We start from the raw sequence: 13,290 nt of genomic DNA, 5'->3' as shown, positions 1-13,290 counted from the left end.
GTTGGGGGAGCTGGAGCGCAGAGCTGGGGACCCAGTACCGGCAGCAGACGCCCCCTGCCAGACAGGAAACCCTTACGGTTTTCAGCTGCTGCCAACTGTCACACCTCTCCTCTGGCACTGTTGGGCCGGCTGATCCCTACCTACCGCTCCTGGAGCCGCTGTCTGCTGGATGTGTTTGCTTGGGCAAGAGTCACATCCATTGCCTCCCTTCTTCATTCTTCTCTGTCCAGTAGGGGGTCGGTCTGTCCCTCCTCTTAGTTCAGCTATTGGAGGTTTGAGAGACTTCGCTTATAGTAAAATACAGTCTTTCTTTTGGCTCCATCTAAGAGGATCATTGGGTTTCCCTGGTGGCTCAGCGGTAAAGAATCCACCTGCAATGCAGGAATCGCAGGAGACATAGGTTTGATCCCTCGGTTGGGAAGATCCTCTGGAGGAGGGCATGGCAACCCACTCCAGTATTTTTGCCTGGAGAATCCTACGGACAGAGGATCCTGGAGGGCTACAGTTCATGGGGTTGCAGAGTCAGACAGGACTGAAGTGACTTAGCATGCATGCACACAAGAGGATCATCAGAAAAGAAATGTTGATGAATGCAGCCGCTCCCCAAAGACAGAGTAAAATACTGACATGCTTAGGTAAAGGCTGTGGCCATCGTGTTTGTGCCCCACCAAGTGTCCTAGGTGTGGAGACCAGGAGACTTGTAGGAAAGGGAAAAACAGAAACAGCATCTGGAATGGGGGGTTCCTCTTCTGGCGGCCCCTCCCACCTAGCAGGAGGCCATGTCTGTCCCCCACAGGTGGCTGTAGGGCTCCTGTCTCTCACCCTCCCAAGCAGAGGTAATTTCTTTCACTGGGGACAGTTCTGTTGCACAGGCTCCCTTGGGTAGGGCTAAATTTACCAGTCAAGGGGCTGTGCCCAGAGACCCAGTGGGCACACCCAGGCCCTCTTCAGACAACCTTTCAGCTGTTGAGAGGGAGAGACTTTCCTTGACTGCCCCTTCAGTAGTCTGACCAACTTCAGTAGGGCTGCCCCGGGTGTAATTTGAGAAATGTCCTGGTGGGTGAGGCTACCAGAGTGGCTCAAAATCTCTGATGACACAAAGACTCTCTCCACCTCACATGGCAAGTAGTGGGTCGTCCTTTATTCTGAGATTGGTCTTACTTTGTTTACGTCAACAGAGTTTTGCTTCCATGAAATGAAGATGAATGTAGTAGCAGGGAATACTTAATAAGTATCAGGTGCTGTCGGAGAAGGCAATGGCACCCTACTCCAGTACTTTTGCCTAGAAAATCCCATGGACGGAGGAGCCTGGTAGGCTGCAGTCCATGGGGTCGCTGGAGTCGGACACAACTGAGCGACTTCACTTTCACTTCTCACTTTCATGCATTTGAGAAGGAAATGGCAACCCACTCCAGTGTTCTTGCCTGGAGAATCCCAGGGACGGGAAGCCTGGTGGGCTGCCGTCTATGGGGTCGCGCAGAGTCAGACACGACTGAAGCGACGCAGCAGCAGCAGCAGCAGCAGCAGGTGCTGTTTAAACACTATCTGTGTGCTCAGTTGCTCAGTTGTGTCTGACTCTTTGTGACCCCATGGACTGTAGCCCACCAGGCTCCTCTGTCCATGGGATTCTCCAGGCAAGAATAGTGGAGTGGGTTGCCATTTCCTCCTCCAGAGGATGTTCCCGACTCAGGGATTGAACCCACATCTCCTGTGTCTCCTGCACTGGCAGGTGGATTCTTTACCACTGTGACACTTGGGAAGCCCCTAAATGCTATATGGTTACTTTTAAAGCAACTTTATTGAGGTTATTTTACATATCATAAAATCCACTCACTTCAAGTGTACAATTTAGTGATTATTAGTAATTTTACTAGGTGGTGCAACCATTACTGTAAGTTAGCTTTAGAACATTTCATCCCCCAGTAAGATCCCTCACACCTATTTATTGTGAAACCCCATTCCATTCCTCACCCTCTGGGCAACCACTAATCTACTTTCAGAATCTGTTATAAATCTATTGTCATGGAGATTTCCCTCTATGTTTTAGTATATGATTTCTGTAATTTTAGTGCTTCTGGATAGGTCTTTGGTTTCTTTTGAGTTAACTTTGTCTACAGTATGAAAGTGAAAGTCGCTCAGTCATGTCCAACTCTTTGTGACTCCCTTGGATTACAGAGTCCATGGAAGTCTCCAGGCCAGAATACTGGAGTGGCTAGCCATTCCCCTTCTCCAGGGGATCTTCCCAACCCGGAGATCAAACCCAGGTCTCCCACATTGCAAGTGGATTCTTTACCAGCTGAGCCACAGGAGGAAGCCCAAGAATACTGGAGTGGGTAGCCTATCCCTTCTCCAGCAGATCTTCCTGACCCAGGAATCAAACCAGGGTCTCTTGCATTGCAGGCAGATTCTTTACCAACTGAGCTATCAGGGAAGCCCCTATATGGTATGAGGGAGAGGTCTAACTTTATTCTTTTGCATTGATACCCAGTTATCCCAGCACCTTTACCTCCCTTTCTATAGCGTACTTGTCCTGGAGGCAAGGCCCAAGTTTTACTCCATTCTCTTTGCCTTGCTCTGTGTGTGAGCCCATGCCTGAGGGTCCCTTCTGATGACTGGGCATGGACTGAGCAAGTGAATGTAAGTGCCTGGGTCCTCTGTTCTGTCTTCGAACAGCTGGTGCAAGTTCGAAGTCCAGGGGCTGAGTAACCAGCAAGTCTTCTTGATCCCCAGGTGCAGCCAGCGTCATCGTCGGCCACCCTCTGGATACAGTCAAGGTATGGTAGCCATGTCACCACTACCTTTTGGAAAGAGGCCTGGAGCTAGTCTGCGTCCAGTAGTGTGCCTGCTGTTTCTGATCCCCAGAAAGTCGCCAGCCCAGGGCCAGCTCTCTGTGCCAGTCCATGGGGGTGGAGAGCTAGGAGGCCCGGCCTGGAATGCTCTACCCTCATTGCTTGGCAGTGATTTTGTTTTCATGAATGCTCCGTTTCTGCCTCTAGGTTCTCAGGAGCTTCAGGGGAGGGGATGAGGGCACTGGGAGTGTTCTCCTGCAAGCCTCTGTGAAACTAAGGAACCAGAAAAGGCTTCCAGTGTGAGGTGGCATCTGAACCAGCATCTAAGGTCAGGCTATTGGAAAAGATATCCCAGGCACGGAGAACAGAACGGCAAAGGCACTGAAGTGGGGAGGCCGCCTGGGGGTCACGCTTAGGAAAGGCCAACATGGCCAGTTTTGCTGATGCCTCAGGTTTCTGAAAGCAGCTACGGATCAGAATCCAGGAAGGGTAGGTGGTCAGTCAATCCTTGTAGGCCTTGAATATCAGCTTAGGACTCTGGACCTAGGTTGGGAACAGGAAGCCACGGTAACTTGATGGAGCCAGCAAAGCCCCTTAGCATTGGAATCACCCACGCCCCTTGTTCTACAGGTGTGGAAACTGGCCCAGAAAGGGGAAGGGCTCACCCCAGGTCACGACAAGTTGAAGCACTGAGAAGTGAGGTGCTACAAAGGGACATGTGATTCCACCCCACCCCTGCCTCCTGTCCCCTTGCTAAGCAGCACTCACAGTTATACCCTGAGAAGGTGGCCACTAATAGTGCCTCCTCACCTTGACTTTCACGTGCGTATCTAATGCTCTGCCAGGATTGTGCACAAAGAGGAACCTCTCAGGCCCTCCTCCAGGGGCCACTGCGGCCCCCTTTCTCCCCATCTTCCTCCCCATGTGACTCTGGGCCCCTTCTCCGTCAGAGCCCAGGCCTGCTCTCTTCTGATGGGGAGGTCAGCCTACATGTCTAAATAGTTGAAGGTATTTCCTGGCTCCTCGACTCCCTCACACAAGCCCAGCCTTTTGCTCATGTATCAAACACACCCTGGATGCTTTCTCCAGGGCAGAGGTGGTGGACAAAGCAAGTCCGGTCCCTGCCCCTGCAGATCTAACAGCCACGTTTTTGACCCAGGCAACCACAGCCAGTGTGTTTCCCCGATAGAGTATCCTTCCCTCACCCACAGCCTGGTCAGGGGCTGGTAGAGCCTGTTTGGAAGCCCCATCCTCATCTCCTGCCCCTGGCGTGGCAAGCCTGGCCACCCTGTGCCACATGTCAGCTGTAAAGGATAAGACTCTCCTCCTTTTCTCCACTCGTCCCCCTGAACCTCTACAGGGAAGCTTTCCCAACACATAAAAATCTAGTCTTTGTTCCACCTAAGAACCTCTCTGTTGAGAGTACCAGCCTGATGATGCCACCTTCCATGGCTGGCCTCTGAGTCCAGCCCGGGGCTGGCCTGGGGCCCTTGTTTCTCTCTAGAACATTTTCTTTCCTTCTGGCTGGCATTTACTCTAGAGTTCCTATTCACTGAGAAAGGTCTGGGCCAGAGTCCTAGAGTCAGAATAGCCTGGAGTCCAGTTCCCACTTTCTGTATTTTCTCCCTGAACCTCGCCAAGCCTCAGTTTCCTCATCTATAAAGTGGACTGTGAGCCCCTTCCCCCAGTGGGGCTGTCATGAAGACTGTCACGTTGGCAGCGAGGGTAGAGCAGTGAGCGAGCCTTTCTGTCCTGAAGAACACACGTGCTGGAGTGTGGTGATGCAGACAAGCGACTTGTCCCCAGGCTCCCCCTGAAAGAGCCAAGCTGGAAGGATCCAGGCTGCTGACCTGGGGCAGAGACTCCCACCCTACAGGTGGGAGAGCCAGGCTGGCTGCTTGGGGCAGCAGGGCTGGGGTCAGGGTTCACTGCGGGCTCCTGGCACACCTGGTATGCTTAAAGTTTATGTCTGATGCAGTGTGACCAGGGTTTTCTAATCAGGGCTCAGCTCTCTATAGACCAGCGAGAACACTGTAAGAAAATAAATTTGCATTGTTTTAAGCCACTAAATTTATCATATGTTGTTACGGCAGCAATCAGAAACCTACACAGGGAATCAGTTTTTTCATCAGTGAGGTGGGGATAATATCCACACCTCATAGCATTTGTGGGATTCTGTGAGATAAGTTCCATAAGATGCCCAGTATTTCCCCACGTATGCAGTAGGCGCATATTATGTGCTAGCTCCTGTTGCAATTGGAGAACCTAGAGGCTTGAGCTGTGCTGCTGGCATGGGTGTCAACTTCCTCTAGGGCTGACAGATCTTTGCTCTGGTCTAGGCCCAGGGTGGAATATGCCCTGGGCTTTTCTGTGGCCTTACTTAGACCCTCTGCCTGTCTACAGATACCCCAGTCAGCGGAGTCAGCCTCCATTAGAGTACGCCATCATCTCATCCTCCAGCCCCTCAGTCAGTAAGTGCAAAGGGCCGAGTGCCAGGGCCATGCTCTGCTCCAGGGATAAAAGGAAAATACAAGATGGCCCTGTTCCACAGGGGGAACCCAAATACTCTACAAAGCCAACGGAGGTGACAGAATTCCAGCAGAGCTATTTTATATCCTAGCAGACGATGCTGTTAAAGTGCTGCACTCAATATGTCAGCAAATTTGAAAAACTCAGCACTGGCCACAGGACTGGAAAAGACCAGTTTTGTTCCATTTCCAAAGAAGAGCAATGCCAAAGAATATTCAAACTCCTGTACAATTGCATTCGTTTCACCTGCTAGCAAGGTTATGCTCAAAATCCTTCAAGCTAGGCTTCAGTAGTTATGTGAACTGAGAACTTTCCAATGTGTAAGCTGGGCTTCAGAGAGGCAAAAGAACCAGAGATCAAATTGCCAACATTCATTGGACCATGGAGAAAGCAAAGGAGCTCCAGAAAAAACATCTACTTCTGTTTTATTGACTATGCTAAAGCCTTTGACTATGTGGATCACCACAAATTGTGGAAAATTCTTAAAGAGATGGGAATAACAGACCACCTTACCTGTCTCTTAATAAACTTGTATTAGGGTCAAGAAGCAACAGTTAGAACTGGACATGGAACAACTGACTGGCTCAGGATTGGGAAAGGAATATGTCAAGGCTGTGTATTGTCACCTTGCTTATTTAACTTCTATGCAGAGTACATCATGCAAAATGCCAGGCTGGATAAAGCACAAGCTGGAATCAAGATTGCTGGGAGAAATATCAACAACCTCAGAAATGCAGATAATACCACTCTAATGGCAGAAACTGTAGAGGAAGCAAAAAGCTTCTTGATGAGGGTGAAAGAGGAGAGTGAAAATCTGGCTTGAAACTGAACATTCAAAAAACTAAGATCATGGCATCCGGTCACATCACTTCATGGCAAATAGAAGGGGAAAAAGTGGAAACAGTGACTGATTTTATTTTCTTGGGTTCCAAAATCACTGTGGACAATGGCTGCAGCCATGAAATGAAAAAAAAAAATAAATAAATAAAAGTTTGCTCCTTGGAAGGAAAACTATGACAAATCTAGACAGTGTATTAAAAAGCAGAGACATTACTTTACCATAAAAGGTCCATACAGTCAAAGCTATGGTTTTTCCAATAGTCATGTATGGATGTGAGAGTTGGACCATAAAGAAGACTGAGTGCTGAAGAATTGATGCTTTCGAACTGTGGTGTTGGAGAAGACTCTTGAGAGTCCCTTGAACTGCAAGATCAAACCAGTCAATCCTAAAGGAAATCAGCCCTGAATATTCATTGGAAGAACTGATGCTGAAGCTGAAGCTCCAATACTTTGGCCACCTGATATGAAGAGCCAACTCATTGGAAAAGACCCTGATGCTGGGAAAGATTGAAGGCAAAAGGAGAAGGGGGCGGCAGAGGATGAGATGGTCAGATAACATCACTGACTCAATGGACATGAGTTTGAGCAAACTCTGGGAGGTGGTGAAGGACAGAGGAGCCTGGCGTGCTGCAGTCCATGGGGACACAAAGAGTATGACATGACTTAGCGATGGAATAGCAACAACAGCAAAACAGATAGGCAGATCACATCACTGGAGCACTGAAGTTCAGACCCAAAAGATGAGCTGAAGAAGCTGAATAAAGAGCCTTCCAGGGGAGAAATGTAGGTGGAATGTTCTGGAAGCAGGAAGAAACTGATGGTCCAGGGTCCAGGAATGTGTTAAGTGATAGGCACAGCAGATGTGGAGGAAATTGCCTGGAGGTGGTGAGAGGCACCACAGAGGCACCACCCAGGACCTCTGTGGTGCTGGTTCAGGGTGGGATTTTTCCGATTTTGGAGGGAGGCCTCTGCAGAGCTTGATACAGCAGTGACAAACATTCATCGTTGTTTGGAAAAGATGTTGTGTCGATACAGAAAAAGGAGTGAGCAGGGGAGCAGGAGGCCATCGAGGAGCCCAGTGCATCACTGCGGGGATAGATACGGGGGTTCTGTATTTGTCAGGAGGTGAGGTGAGCAGGCCACTCCCAGGAGTATTTGGGAGGACAGGGTGCTGGACAGCAGACAGGCTGGAGCCACAGGTTAGCTTTTGTATTCAAGATGCAGCAAAACCATATGTCTCCAAACCAGTGTTGTTCTTGTGCAACAAACTGGCCTGTCTTCTTCTCTCAGCTCGAGGGGCCTCCTGCTGTATTTAGCAAGGGGTGAATGGGATATGTAGGGAGGCGGTGCGGGTAGAAGACGGAAGGCCAGCCAGGCTGGGACGGGGTCACAGGGGCAGGCCTTCCCCTCTCTGGGGCCCTGTGCTGGGAGCCCAGTATCGTGGGAGTGGTGGGGACATGACCTGTCTCCACCTGGCCCTCAGGCCCTTGCCTTTGCCTCTCTCCACAGGCTCGCCTGCAGGCCGGCTCTGGCTATGGGAGCACCCTCAGCTGCATTCGCACGGTGTACAGGAGGGAGAGTGTAAGTGCTCCTGGAGGGAAGGTTCTCCTGGGGACCAAAGTCACGTCCTCACCCCCTGTTCATGATGCTCATCACCTTTGGCTCAATGTTCCCTGTTCATCTCACACCACTCCTCAAATATTATGTATTACCTAAACTTAACCCTGTCCCCGGGTGCAATAGTATTGAGGGAAAAAACTGTGCGTCATCTCTCTGGAGAAATGTTGAGGCACTTAGGAACATGGAGTGGAAAATTCCTGCAGAAACAGGGTGACCTGTCAGGTTTTCAAAACCAGATGAGTGGCAGGTAGGCCATGTGTTCACGAGCTCCCTTTGTCCCAGAGTGGGGCGAGGGGTGGGAGTGGGGTGATTCTTCTGGTCCCAGGCACCCAAAGCAGGATTGTATCACACGTCACTCCAGACCAGGGGACCCAGGGGTTTTCTCTGCAGAGGAGAAAATCTGAGTAACAGATTTTGTAGAAGCATCAGCTGCCATTCTTGAGAATGAGTATGTGCTTTTTGAAGACTTTCCAAGACTCCTCCTTGGGGAATTGTCAATAAATTTTAAAAGTTAGGATGAAATGAACTATTAGTTTAAAGAAATAGGCATAAGCAGAGAACAAATATATGGATACCAGGAGATAAAATGGGGGTGGGATGAATTGGGAGATTGGGATTGATATATATATATATATATACACACACATTACTATGTATAAAATAGATAACTAATGAGAACCTCCAGCATAGAACAGGGCACTCTACTCGGTGCTCTGTAGTGACCTAAAATGGGAAGGAAATCCAAAAAATTGTAGGTATATGTGTACGTATAGTTGATTCACTTTGCTGTAGAGCAGAAACTAACACAACATTGTAAAGCAATTACACTCTGATAAAAATTAATTAAAAAAAAAAAAAGAAATAGGTGTAAGCCCTGTGGCAGCACTGGGCTTTTCCTTGAGTCACTGGGAACATGACCCCCTTATTGACCTCTGTCCCCACCAGGCTCCCTCCTGGGAAGTGGCCTGGAGCTCAGGAGTCTCCTGCTTGCACCTGGAGTTTCTTCTCCTTGGTTGAAGTGTGTCTTGTGTCTGCATGTTGTTCTGATTCTCTGGATGGTCTGCTCAGGGTGAGCCCTGCAAACCCAGCACTAGCTGTTCTGGTGTAATGTTGTCCTACTCCTCCATCCTCTGAATGGCAGCTGTTGATTCTCCTTTTTGGGACATGTGCCCTGGGGTTTCTGTGGGGACTGTTGCCATTCCTCTAAGACACGGTGGTTCAAAGCTAAGCGATGTCCCGAGTTATCTGAGGGGCCTTGTAGAGGAGGAGTCTGGAGTATGGTGAGTGCATGCATGTGTGTTTGCATGCACATGCGTGTGTGGACGCTTGTGTGAGGTGGTGTCCAGGCTCTTGTAAACAGGGTGCAGGCATGCAGGTCAGGCTGAACTGGCTTGAGTACAGCCTGGAGTTTTTACAATTGCTTCCCAGTGCTTTTTCACCTTTGGTGCCCTGTATGTGGCTCTGACTCCTCCAAGGGCCTCTGGAATTTTCCAGGCTCAGTGGCACATCTGTGGTGTCTGCTGAGAACGCAGGATGTGTGTACAGAAGCCTTTCATGCTATTCATTTGGGGATTCTCCCTCCAGCTCTGTCCCAACAAACGCACATGCTCAGGGGCACCCAGCTACCTGCTGGCCCAGGTGCCCCTGGCAGGGCTGTGGACCCTTCACACCCCACTACTACAGACTTAGCACATTATATTTTACTTGCCTGTCAGTCTGTCTGCCTGGGTCCCTTCCTCCCCCGCCTCCAGATTGTGAGCTCAGTGCAGGCGTAAAGTGCTTCTTTCTTGTCCTGCAGGGCTTGGCGCGTGCCCAGAGAATGCTTTTGTTGGAGTGGCACGTGAGCAGGGAGCATGTGGTGCTTGGCAAGCCCACTGCCCACTGGGCCTCCATGGGCTGCCCTCGGCCACAGGACCCCTGCCGCTCTGGTGACAAATGCAGGTCCCAGGCCCAGCGCACCGTGGCTCAAGAAACAGCTTCATGTAGAAGCCAGTTCCTCCTCAGGGCAAGGATGCTCTCTTGCTCCCCTGTTTCTCCTTTCACATCAGCGCCCTCTTATTCTTTCCATCGACATACTGGCTTGCTTTTCCTGTGGTGTCTCCCCTACCAGGCCATGGGCTCCAGGAGGGCAAGGTCTGTTCCAGGGGTGGCATAGGCCCTCATGCGTCCTCCTCCTGGGTCTCCCCACAGGTGTTTGGCTTCTTCAAGGGCATGTCCTTCCCCCTTGCCAGCATCGCTGTCTACAACTCGGTGGTGTTTGGGGTCTTCAGCAACACACAGAGGTTCCTCAGCCACCACCGGTGCCGGGAGCCTGAGGCTGGCCCACCCCACGTGCTGTCTGACCTGCTTCTGGCCAGCATGGTGGCCGGCGTGGTCTCTGTCGGGCTGGGTGCTCCCGTGGACCTCATCAAGATCCGGCTGCAGATGCAAACACAGCCATTTCAGGAAGGTAAGAGGCCAGGGAGGTGGCCTGGTATCTGGGCACCTGTGACCCTCTCATGGCTTCCTAGATCTGGGATTTGGTTAATATCCTTTTTATGGAGCAGGGCATCTATGTCAAATCATTTTTATTGATAGTGGTAACTCTCATTGGTCAAGGGTTTACTATGTACCAGACGTTTGTGAAGAGCCCCACATATGTTCTCTTAATTCGTCTCAGAACAATTTCCTGAGGCGGGAGCTGTGGTTGTTTCCATTTTGCAGATGAGAAAACTGAGGCTCCCAGAGGTTGAGATACTTATTCAAGGACACACAGTTCATGACTGGCCAGTCAGCACCAGCTTTATAGTTTGTAGCCCCTGGCGTGAAACAAAAATAGTATCTTGATTTCAAATTAGTAAGAATTTTAAAAGGGCAAGAGCAGAGCATTAAGTCAAGTGAGGGGCCCTGTGTGACTGTCCAGGTCTCAGAACCACACCTGCCCCTTACACCAAGGAGTGCAGCCAGGAGGCCTTGAGCTGGGTTGGCTGCTGCTTCATGAAGTGGGTGCCCCCACCGTGCCATCCACATTCCATTAGAGTTTCATTTCTTATCTCTGTGTAGCTAGCTACTCTGCCCCATGGTGAGCTGGAGCTGACATCTCCTCCCTGCTGGAAAGAGGTGCGTGCCTCTTCTCCTGGGACCAGTTTTGATAAAGGAGGTTGGAAAGAACAAGAAGGCACTTACTGTGTGGACAGAAAGGGCCAGCTGTAGAGAAAGGATGAGCTGGGGGCTCTTAGACAAACTCCAATACCTTGGAGTTTGGTCCTTGGCTCTCATTTTACTCTGCCTCCTCAGGGAGGATACCATCCCTTTCTGGGCCTCAGTCTCCTTATCTGTATGATGGAAGGACTGCGTCTTGGTCCTTCCTGTGACCTCAGATATATACCTGACAGATGTTGTGGATAAGACCCCTCTGCTTGGCCACCTTCTAAGTGGCCTCCCTGTGAGCCTTCTGCCCACAGAGGCTGGGTGGGGAGTCAGCTGTGCTGGCCCATGGCTGAAGCCCCAGAAGGTCACTCAGGAGCATCCTGGGCCAGTGCCTCTCCTCCCCCGACTGCTACCCAGGCTCCTTGGTTCACCTGCCCTCCCTGCTCAGCTGGGCAGGTGTCCAGGGCAGGTCTGCACACACTCCAAGCATGGTGCTGCTGCTCCTCACAGGGGCCCCTCCTACCTCAAGAACAGGAGTCACAGCTGCTAGGTGCTCAGTGCCCCAGGGCCCATGGTCCCTGTGAGCATGCAGAGAGATGCAGGGCAACACTGAGATGGTTCACCCAGAGAGTCACGGAGTGTGCCCCCCTGGGGGCCACCGAGGAGATGCAGCGCAGGGGCATCCGCACCCCCACCTGCCTAACACGCTGAGTCATGTCTTGGTGCCTTTCAGTTTGACCAAAGGGTTGCACCTCTGAGAAGAGTTCGAAGCTCACTGATATGGTCCTGTGTTAGAGGCAGAAGCAAAAATGTAGAGAAATGAAGGGGCATTGTGAGCAGGCCTAGAGCGCAGGAGTCCTGACCCCCAGGCTGGTTTTTTGTGCTCTCCTGTCTACTTTCACAAAGTTGTGTTGGTCTAGGGTGCAGAGTAGGTTTCTCTCCATAAGGCTTGGAGCTCTTTGGGGTCCACGTGTTGGATGAGTCTCAGTGATGGGGCTCCTCGGTTCATGGGGGCAGCCCTGCCCACTTCACAACCAAGGCGCCTCATCCCGGGAAGGGGAGGAGAGCGGGGCAGGTGTGCATGTGTACCTGTGAGGGCCCCCAGCCAGCCTGGACACCCAGGGAGAGTGCTGGGACACAGGATGCCGGGACATTCGGAGACAAGTTCATCGGTGAACTTTCTTGACAGTGTTGGGTTCCATCCTCTGTTCTTCCCTTGCCCACCTACACTTTCCCTGAAGAGGGTTCTAGAATGGTGGCTGACTTAGCAGGCTAAGACCTGAGCTACAGGAGTCCTGAAGCCGGACTAGAAGTCTCCGCGACTAGAGGAAGGACGGGAGCAGCTCCAGAATAGCCAGACCCAAGAAAGGCCCCACCCCTGGGTGTGCAGGAGCCTGACTTTTAGGGAGCAGAGCAGCCTCCGTTAGCAGCTGCCACAGCTGCTAAGTGCTCATCGTGTCCTGACACTGTGTTAAGTGCTGTTTACGCATGGCCCCATTTAACATCCCCCCGACAGTGTGAGGTTCATTTACCCGATACACAGTAGTTATGCACTTGCTGTGTGCCAGGCCTATGGCTAAGTGCTGAGACCACAGTGGTGGACAGAAGACTCTGTCCTGTTCCTCTTGCAGCTCTCCGTCCAGCAAACAGGCAGACAGGCATTGGGCCACTCCACATAGGGTGGGGGAGAGTGGAGGAGGTTCTCAGCCAGGCTGGGGGTCAGGAAGGGCTTTGGGGAAGGTGGTGGGAGGGGTCAAAAGAGGGCCTGGAGGTCAGGACTGCGCACCTGCTCAAGGCCACACTGAGGGCCACCTGTGCCTGCTCGCCTGGGCCCTGGGGGCCTGGGGCAGAACTCCCTAGAACTGCCATCTGGGACGTCAAGACTCTTGTGGAGCCCTTGTTAGCTGGATAAGCCCTCTGAGCAGGGAGGATGTGGGAACGTGCGGCTCTATTCCTCCCCAGCATCTCATCCTACTCCTGTATGGATGGGGACCATGGCCCAGGTTGTAAGTTTATCTGTGATACCAGAAGGAAACCGGTTCTTAAGCAAACCCCTTTAGGCAGCAACAGAAAATGAAAATGCACTTGTTCTGTCCTTTCCAGGGTGCCAGGAAGCTAGCCTTTAGGGAATTCAGGGAAGGCTCTTAAAAAGAGACCAGGGGAGGCCCTGCACACAGAAAAACTTTTCTCAGCCCTTCTAAGCTCGAAGTCATCAGCACCTGGTCCCAGCAGGTTATCTGACAGTGCAAACACAAAGGAGTTGACCCGAGTGTGCGGAGAGAAGGTAGAAACCAAGGCTGGAGGGTCCCCCTCGGCTGTGCCCCTAGAACCTCCAATCTGGACTAAGGCAGAACACTCCTGGCCGTGGGGGCAAGGAGCCAGT

At 51.4% G+C, this 13,290-nt stretch overlaps 1 protein-coding gene across 1 annotated transcript in view; it reads left to right on the top strand.

Annotated features, from left to right (window-relative positions):
* SLC25A48 (solute carrier family 25, member 48) overlaps positions 1-13,290 on the top strand; it is a gene marked incomplete at its 5' end in the record, with an annotated part of 43,641 nt that overhangs the window by 603 nt on the left and 29,748 nt on the right. Inside the window, 3 exons of the mRNA XM_010844622.1 lie at positions 2,731-2,774; positions 7,668-7,739; positions 9,969-10,227. Of these exons, the coding sequence (XP_010842924.1) occupies positions 2,731-2,774; positions 7,668-7,739; positions 9,969-10,227 (375 nt within the window). The remainder of the gene's footprint in view (positions 1-2,730; positions 2,775-7,667; positions 7,740-9,968; positions 10,228-13,290) is intronic.

This window comes from Bison bison, unplaced genomic scaffold (genome assembly GCF_000754665.1).
Source record: "Bison bison bison isolate TAMUID 2011002044 unplaced genomic scaffold, Bison_UMD1.0 scf7180017864203, whole genome shotgun sequence".
NCBI classification, from domain to species: Eukaryota; Metazoa; Chordata; class Mammalia; order Artiodactyla; family Bovidae; genus Bison; species Bison bison.
The sequence above is the reverse complement of the archived record's forward strand: the minus strand, read 5'-3'. Positions and strand labels throughout refer to the sequence as shown.